The sequence below is a fragment of the Harpia harpyja genome, chromosome 14 (genome assembly GCF_026419915.1).
Source record: "Harpia harpyja isolate bHarHar1 chromosome 14, bHarHar1 primary haplotype, whole genome shotgun sequence".
Taxonomy (NCBI): Eukaryota; Metazoa; Chordata; class Aves; order Accipitriformes; family Accipitridae; genus Harpia; species Harpia harpyja.
Genome location: NC_068953.1, coordinates 37,398,088 through 37,408,308, shown reverse-complemented (window position 1 = coordinate 37,408,308; position 10,221 = coordinate 37,398,088). Strand labels below are relative to the sequence as shown.

The 10,221-nt window shown below is 57.7% G+C and overlaps 1 protein-coding gene across 2 annotated transcripts; it reads left to right on the top strand.

The window, feature by feature from the left end:
- The first annotated feature begins 2,662 nt into the window (after positions 1-2,662).
- Positions 2,663-6,528, top strand: CPLX3 (complexin 3). 2 transcript variants are annotated; one of them, XM_052808915.1, is made up of 4 exons: positions 2,663-3,051; positions 3,212-3,455; positions 3,816-3,903; positions 5,307-6,528. In XM_052808915.1, exons 2-4 carry the CDS (start codon positions 3,295-3,297, stop codon positions 5,529-5,531), a joined length of 474 nt encoding a protein of 157 aa, XP_052664875.1. In that variant the 5' UTR covers positions 2,663-3,051; positions 3,212-3,294; the 3' UTR covers positions 5,532-6,528. The 2 variants fall into 2 exon arrangements, with proteins under 2 accessions (XP_052664875.1, XP_052664874.1); XM_052808914.1 differs by having other exon boundaries at positions 2,663-3,455.
- Positions 6,529-10,221: the final 3,693 nt, after the last annotated feature.

Below are 10,221 nucleotides of genomic sequence, written 5' to 3'. Positions count from 1 at the left end.
AAATCCTGGCCATTTCTGGTCCCCTTCAGGGATCTCTGGAGCATCATATGAAACCCTGGTTGAAGGGAGAGCTGCCAGCTGTGGCTTTGGACGCAGTTCTCCCGTTACCTGGAAAGAGTAGCTGAAACGATCCCTCTCACCATGGCAGAGGAATCCCAACTGCTTGCATCCTATTCAAATCAGGTGTCAATGCCGAGAGAGGATCCTCTTAACTTCCACCGGCTTGTCTGAGGCTGGCTGCTGCTGGGGGACGTTTCATCTCCCTCCCGTCTAATCCACGGAGATGTGTGATATAGCATAAGCTAATATAATAGGTCATGCAAGGATTTACATCTCATTACTGCAGGTTAGAGTCCTGGGAGGAAGGATGAGTCATTCTTACTTGAATATATTTCAGGGATAAGGAACAGTTCAGCTGCCCAAAGAAAAGCAAATGGAAAATCAACCACCTTGAAGCATCGCCGTGGGCTCGATCACCAGCCCTCTGCACCCTCTGATTGCCCTCTCTCCTCTACCTCCAGATGGGACACTGGCCTCTCTGGAAAGAACGTGGGCCCAAGAGCCAAAGGGGTGGGAGAGCTGCCAGCAGCTGCAAGACCTCGCTGGAGGTCCTTTCCTTTGCCTTTTGCTCCATCCCTATAAAACCAGTTCCCCAACCACCCTGGGCTGCAAGAGGCTGCAAAGGTCAACCATGGTCCCCTGGTGAGGGAGCAGCCCTGCCACGAGTGAGTGGGTCCCAGCTGCTGCCAGTAATCCTGTGCTAATTTTCACCTAGCTGCTTTGGCCAAGCATTTCTGCTCATCAAGAGCTGTTTTCTCTTACTTTCTCAGACAGGGAGGCTACATGGTAGCTGACCCATCTAAGCCAGCTGGAAAAAATCGGTCCTGACTTCAAGTCTCTTACTGTTAGTGAATGCTTAGATAGAAATCCGGACTGAGCAAAGCTCCTAGGACCAGCCACATCAAAAGTCTGCTCTGAACCGACCCAAGGCTCAAACCTGCCCGATATCTGAGGGCAAAGCGGCTCTGGGACACAAGCAGGGATGCTTTTCCTTCTCTCTGCCCCTTTTTTAATCCAGTCCTTGTCTGACCGACAGCCAGAACTTGAACACGCTGTTGGCAATAGGATGTCTGCAAAGCGCCTGGGGCTCTCAGCCTATTTCTAAGCAGGCTGTGAAAGCTCATTGTGGGCTAAAATTCATTTTGCATGGGCTGCCCATGGGAAGATGCTTAGGGGGTCTGCAGATCGGTGTGAAAAGTGAAAATCATTGCTTCGTACAGTTGGTAGGACTCATGAGCAGCCAGCTCAGCGATGACTCGGGACGAGCAGCAGCTACAGGGACGTCTGAGTGGTGGGGAGATGCTGTGGGTGATGCTGGAGTCGTGCCAAACAGAGCCTCAGATGGGTCTCCCTCAGCCCAAATTGCGTGGAAAGGCAATTTGCACCTTCAGATGAACTCAGGGGAACAGCTGGCATCATTCAGGGGGCTCTGCTCCGGTGGGATTTAGCCGTAGCCCCGGAGAACCTTCACTGGGACAAATGCCCTTTTGTCACTTCCAAAAGCAGGCTCCGATCCCTAACAGCAGTGGTCACTGCCTAACTGCTGAAGGGATTATTATCCGAGAAAAATACATGGTTTTTTTTTTTAATTTTCCTTTTAAGACAAATTTTTGCCTGGTGCTACCTTGGGCAAGGGGGGGAAGGGAGAAGATGGGCCGATTCCCCCACCCCGTTTCACTTTATCGCTTCACAGCTGTTCTGTCATTTTAATCTGCGGAGATTGTTTTTAAATTTCGGAAATGAAATGATTTCCTGCAAGCCGGGATTGGGGTTTGGATCTGCACTCATTTTTCGTGAGCGGGGAAGAAAAAAGGGAGAAATGTATGTTAAAGCCAGGCTGGCCATCTGGAAGGGAGGTGCGTTTCTGATGCCATTAATTGCTCACTCCCCAAGGCCCGCGATATGGCTGCAGTCAAAGGAAATAGCAGGAGTGGGAGCGGGGGCAGGACAGGAGCCGGGAGAGCTGGAGGGGCCGAGGGAATTACGCAACAAAATCAATGCCTGCTCTGTCCTCGGCCTCCTGATTTAGGTGACCGCTGAACGTGTGGGTCCCCGGGCCGGCCCTGGTACATCGGCGAGGCAGCGCTTGCGGGGACTGACGGCAGCTTTAACGTTAATTAACATCATCAATACCACTCGGAAAGAGAGGAACAAGCTTTGGGGCACGCCAAAAATCTACAAGATCTACAAGCAAACAACAGTTGCCGCTGGTGTATGGTACATATGGCTTTTATCGAGCGCTAAAGCCCGGCTTTTCCTCCGGCTGGCTCCAAAGGATGGGGAAGAGCGTGGGAAAAGAGCTGTTTTCTGGGCGTTCGCTCCAGCGCAGCCCCTCGATGGGCTAAATCGAGCGGGAGGAGCCGAGGGCACGGTGCCCGGGGGGGGTCACGGCAGCCCACGGGGCCGGTAGTACGGGCTCCTTCCCGGGTGAAATTTTCCCCGGAGACGCGGGAGTTGGGGGGGGGGGAGCAGTGGGACTCTCCCGGTGTGGGTCGGGGCCGTGGGGGCTCCGCCTTTCTGCCGGCCGGCGGGGGGCGGCGGGGCCCGGGCGGGGCCGGGCGGGGCCAGGGCGGGGCCCGGGCGGGGCCCTGGCGGGAGGCGGTGCCGCCGCGCGCACACCGGAGCTGTCCGCGCCCCGGTGCTGCAGCTCCCGCTCCCGCTCCCGCCGCCGCCGCCGCTGCCGTTCTGTTCCCCGGTGAGCCCGGCCCCGCCATGGGCGGCGGGGCGGCGCGGAGGCGCTGATCCCCGGCAGCCCGGACAAGCCGGTTGGTCGACCCCGGGAACTCGGCTCCGCTACAGCCCGGGAAGTCGGTACTCCGGGAACTCACGTCCCCGGTATCCCGGCTCCCCACGGGAACTCCTCGCTACGCCGGCAGTCCGGGAACTCGGTACTCCGGCAGCCCGGGAACTCGGCCCCGTTGACCCCGGCTCCTCGGTAACCCGGTACTCCGGCTCCCCGGGAACTCGCACCCGCAGCACCCCAGCTTCCCGGTAACTCCCGGCAGCCCAGCACCGAGTATACCTCGGCTCCTCGGCACTCCGGCTCGCTCCTAGCCCCGTTCCCCGGGCTCCCCCGTAACTCAGCATCCCCATCTTCCCCACCCCTCGGTACCCCAGAACCCCATCTCCCCATTAACCCCGGTTCTCCCAGTTCTGCAGTAGCTCCGCTCCCCAGCTCCCCAGCACCCGGGCTCCCCCGGCCCCCGGGGTCCCCGGCCCCCTGCGACCGCGACCATGGCGTTCATGGTGAAGAGCATGGTGGGGGGACAGCTGAAGAACCTGACGGGTGGCCTGGGTGGCGAGGAGAAGAGCGAGGGCGAGAAGTCTCCGGCCGAGGCGCAGGGCATGACACGCGAGGAGTACGAGGAATATCAGCGGCAGCTGGTGGAGGAGAAGTAAGTACGACCAGACCCGGCTACCGGGGTGGGCTGGACCCCCGGGGTCCCAGTGGGGAACAGGGTGCTCCCTCTGCAACCCCCCCTGTCCCATGCATGGGAGGCTGGGGGGAGACAGCGCTGGGGGCAGTGGGGCCACGAGGGAGTCTGATGAACCCCCTAATCCCTTAATCCGCTTCCTCGCCCGGGAGATGGGATTGTTTTTTTCTCTCGGGCTGTGCTGGGGGAAGGAAATTGTGGGGAACCGGGACTTTGCAGAGGAGATGGGGGGTACCCAGCTTGGGGGGGGCTGGGGAAGAGGTGCTCAAATGCAGGGACCGGGGGCAGCAACTGCCGGTAACTGCTCTGCCTGGTTTGCAGGATGGAGAGAGATGCCCAGTTTGCCCAGCGCAAGGCGGAGAGGGCCACGTTCAGGTCCCACTTCCGAGACAAGTACAGGCTCCCCAAGGTACGGCTGTGCCGGGCACGGGACGGGGAGGGGGGGCACACAGGGAGCCAAGCCCCAGTGCAGCCCTCATGGGGGGCTTGGTGGATGGGGCCACGGGGGGACAGGCAACACCCCTGATCTGCAGGGAGGGGAAGGGGCGCCGGACCCCCTTGGCCGGGTGGGTTTCTGAGCTACAAAGCCCAAGTGCAAATCAGTTCCCCTAAAACACATCCTTCCACCCAAATCTCGGCCCCTTCCCATCACCTCTGGGCACCGCAAGCTACCAGCCCCAAACAGCGGGACCACTGATGCACCCCCCCTGCCTTGCTTGATCCCCCTCTTCCTCTCTTTTGCCCCTAAATCCAGCTGGATGAGGGAAAGCCGCCTTCACCCTGGACTCTCAGCCCCGTAGCTGGGAGCGGAGCCAGAGTTACACCTTCCCAGCTGAATTAGCCAGCTCCTCTCCCCGGATTATTTGGCAAACATTTCCTACCTAAACTCCTATTTTGGAATTTCCGCCCGATGAATCATTCACTAGAAACAATTTAATCAAGGGATAATTCAGCCATTCTTGGAATCACCACAAGCTCTTCCCCCCCCCCCCAAACCCACCCTTTATTCAGCAAGAGATGCTCAGTGGTGAATACTCTAAATTGGAGCCAGGCTAATATTAGTTCAGAAAGGTCAGCTAAGCCAAGTGATATTATTCAGATTGTTTGATACTGTTCAACCAGCCTGGATGCACACCCCACCGCTTCTCACACCCCTTTTATTGCCAGGAAATAAACAGCTGGAGAATTTATTTTTCCCCTGCCAAAAGCAAGAAAAAGCAGAAAAAGAAGAGATGGAGATTTTTTTCTCCAGGGGAAATGGGGATTTGTTCGGATCTGGCCCCCCGAACCTTTTGCTGCTTTCTCGTGCTTGAGATGTCCCTTCTAATCTTTCGACAAGTTTCTTCTGCTCATTACTGATCCCACTTGGCAGCCGGGCTGCCTTTTGCAAAGTCTCCCTGTGACTCTCCGGCACAGAGCTGACCCCGATCTCCGGTGGGCACAGTAGTTAAGCATATGTGTGGCTTAATTGGGTGCCTAAACCTCCCCAACCACTCCAATGCAAACTGAAAGCCAATTTATACTGATGTTGGCGTACTCGGGTTTTTTGTCTCAGCCCTTCGTGTGTGCCTTGGTGCGTGCCCAGGCTGTGCTCAGCCATGTCCCCTCCGGGTCAGCATCCTACCCACAGCACGAGCACGGCTGTGAGCCCCAGGGACCGATCTGCATGGACCTTAAAATGGGAAGACAGCCCAAAGCCCATGCAGGCACCACCGTGAACCTCGCGCGTGCCTTTAGTGCCTCCAGAAGCCCCCCCCCCCCGCCCTCCTGCAACGTCCCACGCCTGACTGACTTTCTCCTGGCCCGTTTCAGAATGAAACGGATGACAACCAGATCCAGCTGGTGGGAGGTGACGTGGAGCTGCCCAAAGAGCTGGCCAAGATGATCGAGCAGGACAACGAGGAGGAGGAAGAGAAGAACTCAGTTATCGGCCAGCTCAGCAACATCCAGAACCTGGACCTTGATTCCTTGAAAGACAAAGCTTCAGCCACGCTAGAGGACCTGAAGCAATCGGCTGAGAAATGCGCCGTGATGTGACCCAGCTGAACCCCCCCTCCTCGTCAACGTGACGGTGGGGGAGAAGGGAGGGGATGCGGCGAAGGGTCTGGCGGTGGCTGTTGCCTGCAGCGGGGACCCCACTGATGTTGTCACCCTTGCCTTGTGTGAGTCGGGTCCTCCTTCTGAGCCATGTGAAGCCTCGAGTCCCTGACCCAGATGTCCCTGATGTGTGGTTTTTTGTTTTGTTCTCCGGTCTGAGGTTAGAGCAATGAGCCAGCATGCCCCCCCCTCCCTGTAACCCAATGCCTCCTCCTGTGCCCGTGGCAGTGGGTGTCTTTAGCGAGAGCTGGGGTGGGGTGGGGGGTTTGCAGGGAAGGAAAGCCCCGAGTGACCTTGGAGTGTTATTGAACCACATCAGCATGGGAAGGCAAAGGCTTTCCAGCAGAGCGGTGGCCATACACCGTGTCTCTGCCTCCACATTTCGACCGAGCCTCCTAGAAATGACAGGGAGGCTCCAATTTGCTTTGCAAGGACAAGGCACAATGCGAAATGCCCCCCACACACCCCCTGCATCCCATACCCATCGCAGGAGAAATAACATCCCGTCCGTGCAAGAAATACCAACCACTTTGCCCTTGAGGGCCCCTCTCAAAGGAGTCAGCTGGGAAGGACCTGCTATATGATCCCATTTAGCCCAGCAGCAACGGAGGTGTTGAGGATCAGAGGGATAAAGCCTGAATTAGTGCCAGAGAGGAATAAAACCCCTCCTCGGTGCTCATCTGAACCCACACCAGCCCTTCCCCGGAGCGGTGGTGGCATACCCTCCCTCTCCCAGGGTGGGATCCACTCATGTCCTTGTTCCTTCCAGGAGAAGAGCAAAGTGATAAGGGGAAAAAAAAAAAAAATCTCCTCCTCCTCCTCTGTTGTGCTGTAGTTGTGTGCTGTGCTCATTTGAGTGTCTCTCCACCTCCTATGCTGTCCCCGTGCCATGGTACTGTTATAACCGGTGGAATAAATATCAGGAGATGTCTATGCATTTGTTTCTCTCCTTGAGCAGTACTTTCCTGATAAAGGTTTTGGGGTGCCCCAAGCTATGGGGGGACACAGAGAGATTAAGTGCATCCCCTTTATGGGGCAGGGGGGAGGAGTGATGGGAGCTCAAGGGAGAAATCTCTTGCAGCATCATCCAGAAGAAAGCATCACGCCTGGTTGTCGTCGGCTGTTTTGCCGTGTTTCGTACTGAAGGGATGCTATGAGCGGCTCTTTGTCAGCAGCCGGGTTTAAAAGCAAACAAAACCCCCAGATTTCACAGATTTTTGGCTATTTTAGTAAAAAGCCTTCAGATTGCTCACCAGCTCCCCGCCGCAGTCTCATGGGCACCGCGGGGTGTCCACGGCGCTGCTCCGAGCAAGGACACGTCTCTGTGGGGACGAGACCGTGGTAAGTACAGGTGTGACTTCAAGCCGGAGCAGTTCGGGCCTGCCGGCATCCCAGCGGGTGGTGGGCTCCTGCAGCGAGGCTTCCTGGAAAAACTTGGCACAGGCTGGGAATTCACTGCCCAAAATCCCAACGGAGTGAATTAACTGCAATTTGCTTTTGAAGGGGGAGTTGTGTCATCCAGGAAAATGCAGGGGAGGGTGCTGGGAAGCTGGTGGCATTATTATTAATATTATTATTATTATTATTATTATTATTATTACAGCAAGGATGCTGGATCAGGCCACGCCTGGGGCTGCTGGGCTGAGCAAAGCTCTCTGGTACGGCCAGGAGATTGCTTTCTGCCCCCAGCCCCCTGGTAATACTGTGCTGGGGCCGGGTACTCCTGAGAAACTCGGGTGGGATGCTCTGCCCGTGGGGTCACACATCACCCCAACCCTCCAGCCCCAGGGACCAGGCTGCTCTCCAGCCCTGTGGGGACCCACCAGCAGCTCCGGGGACATCTACCCCAGGCAGAGCCCTAACCCAGCCCCACACAGCACCGGAGGCTGGCGAGAAAGGCGAGGGAAGATCGGCAGAAGCAGCTTTAGCTCTGAAAGGAGATCATACCTGATGAGGCTCAGCCCAAGCTCATCTAATCCCCCGCGAGGAAAGGGATAGCGGAGAGCCGGCACTGACCAAGCCAAGCCCTCCAGCCTGGCTTGGCTTTTAACTCCCCGGCTGACGGCAAGGCTCAATCAATAAAACATCCCGCGGGTGAGCGGGATCCCCACCAGCGCAGAGGGAGGGAGATGGGGCTGGGGGATGCAGCCCTTTGGTTCATCCCCACCAGGATACAGCCTGGACCCTCTCCCCCACCTTTTATTTTGCCCCCCCCCCTTTCCCCGCTCCCCCAGCCACGGATCTTCGGCTCCGCTCCGCGCTCGCTCCAGGCCCACGTGCCGCCACGCAAAGGCCGCGTGAAGCTCGGCGGGTTTATTTTAGGAGGCACCGTGACCCCCAGGCATGTGAAAAGCAAGCAGCACGAGCTCTCCCCGCTTGGCTCCGGCGACGTGTTAAGCCTCAGCAAAGCATTCCCGGCAAAGCGTCGTGAGCTCCCGGGATGCTCCGAGCCCGCAGCCCTGCTCCCATCGCTGGCCCGCTGCCCGTAGCGGGGAGGAGAGGTTGGGATGGGGGGAGCAGGGGCCGGCAGCCCTCCTCTCGCCTGTCCCCTGCCCTTCAAGAGATGAATCCCTGTTTGCCAGCATCCCCCGCTGCCAGGTCCCCAAGCATCCCTGCAGCTGAGCATCCCAGCTGCCTGCCTGCCATACGACCGCTCCGGGCATCAACACGGGGGCTGAAAAAACTTAAAGCAAAGAATTAGTGTGGATTAAAGCAGAAAAACCTATTTTTTCTCTTCTACGCTATAAACCCAATTCCCTCACCTATGGGGCCAGGTTTGGGGTGGATTTGTTCAAGCAAGTTCTTGCTGGGTGCTGAACGATCTCTGCCGGCAGCAGAGCTTATAAATAAATGCCCCGGGGGTGGGCAGAGCTCCTACCCTCCTGCACCAGACGTGCAGCAACCCCTCATCGTACGGCCGCAGGATCAGGCCTCCTTTCTGCTGGTGAGCGCAAGATGATGTGAGCGGTTTCCCCAATGGACAAAGCATTAAATGAGCAATCGTTAAAGCACTGAAACAAATGAACCGCCATTAAAGGATGGGGGAATCTCCGCTGAATGGTTCATTTTTCTTTTTGCAGGCAATTAAATCTCCCTGTGAGCTGCTGCGGGAAGGGACGGCCCCATCTATCCCACTGCAGCATCGCTGTGCTGCTGGTTCAGCTACGGGGATTAATCCGGATTAAAGAGCACGGGGGAGAACCCAGGACCGGCTCCACACGCTGACCCAGCTTTCCCCAACCCTCTCTTTCTTTAAAACCCATTGAGCATTTGAACTCCCATCACCAAGTAACCCACGGACTGGTACAAGGAGGGCAATACACCCATCTGCCATCCCCATGTCCCTCTCTGGGTGACAATCCGGACCCAAGAGCCACCCCACGAGTGATGCTCGAGAGGCTCCGGGTTGGAATAGCCCTTCGCAAGGGCCGGACGGTGCGAGGAGGCAGCACGGCTTCGGCACGCGTCCCCACCGGGCTTTGCTGTGACGCCGATGGGAGAAGGCAGCCGGAGCCCGGCAGCCGTCCCTCCTGCCCGCTGCAGCCGAAGCCATGCCAAGCGAGAAAAGCCACCGCCGGAGCCGGCCCCGTGCTGCCGGACTGCCGACTGCTCGCTTCGTGCCTCCTTCCCTTCAGCCTGCCCGGGGAGCGATATTTGGGCAGCGCTTTGCGAGCCCTGACGCAGAAAAGACTCGCATCCACCCCGACGCAAAGCTGGGGCACCCCGAGCTCCATCACCCTCCTCCCCCGGGGGAAACGGCCGGAGTCTCTCCCCACTTCAAAAGGCTCCAGATTCGGCCCACGTCTTCGGCAGAGCGTAAAGGCAGATGCGATTATCCGCGCCGGCTGCCGCAGCCAGCCGGTTCAGCCATCCCCAGCGGCTCCGCGCTAGCCACGGGCCGGGGGAGGGCAGGGGGTTTGAAAGCTCTTTAAAGCCTCAGGATATAATCTCTGCTCAGAATAATAATAATAATAAAAAAAAAAAAAAAAAAAAGACATAAAAATGCCTTGCCACATCCGCCTGGGAAGCTCTCCAACGGCTTGGGCATGGAGCAGCCGGCAAAGGACTAAAGGCTGGGGCTGCGGGGGGGGGCAGGGAAGAAACCAGGTTATGGGGCAGCATCTGGGGCGAAGGCAGTCTCAGGAGGAGCTTTGCTGGGGTCACAGCTCAGACCATCCTTGGGGCCCCCCAAAAATCATCCCAGCATTTGCTCTGGCCCCTCTGCCTTTCCCCCACACCTCCCTGCCCAGCCCAACCGCTCCTCACCCACCGTAAAAACCTATTGGAGAAAACATGATTTTACGTAACCTTTCATGTTGTTCTGCTCGATGTTTTACACGCGCGCACACACACACACACATGAAAAAAAAAAGATCTGAATGGAAAACAAGGTCAAACCTTGCCTTGGCTGCCTCGTGTCCCCAGGGAATACGGGGAGGTAGGGCACTCCCAGCCAGTGCTGGCTGGAGGAGAGGAGGGGAGCCCGTGGCTCCGGTCTTGGGCAAGGGGACAGAGACGAGGGGTCCCCAGCCCTCCTTGATGGCTCCAGGCACCCCGGGATGGCTCTCGGTCCTGGGCTTGGCTGGAGACCCCTCCTGGGTCTTAAAGCACAAACCCGAGACTGGAGGAG

Bases quoted from the DNA above. Each gene is read 5' to 3' on its own strand.
- CPLX3 (XM_052808915.1), top strand. From the start codon at position 3,295: ATGGCGTTCATGGTGAAGAGCATGGTGGGGGGACAGCTGAAGAACCTG. The intron at 3,456-3,815 runs GTAAGTACGACC...CCTGGTTTGCAG, and splicing joins CGGCAGCTGGTGGAGGAGAA to GATGGAGAGAGATGCCCAGT. The intron at 3,904-5,306 runs GTACGGCTGTGC...GGCCCGTTTCAG, and splicing joins ACAAGTACAGGCTCCCCAAG to AATGAAACGGATGACAACCA.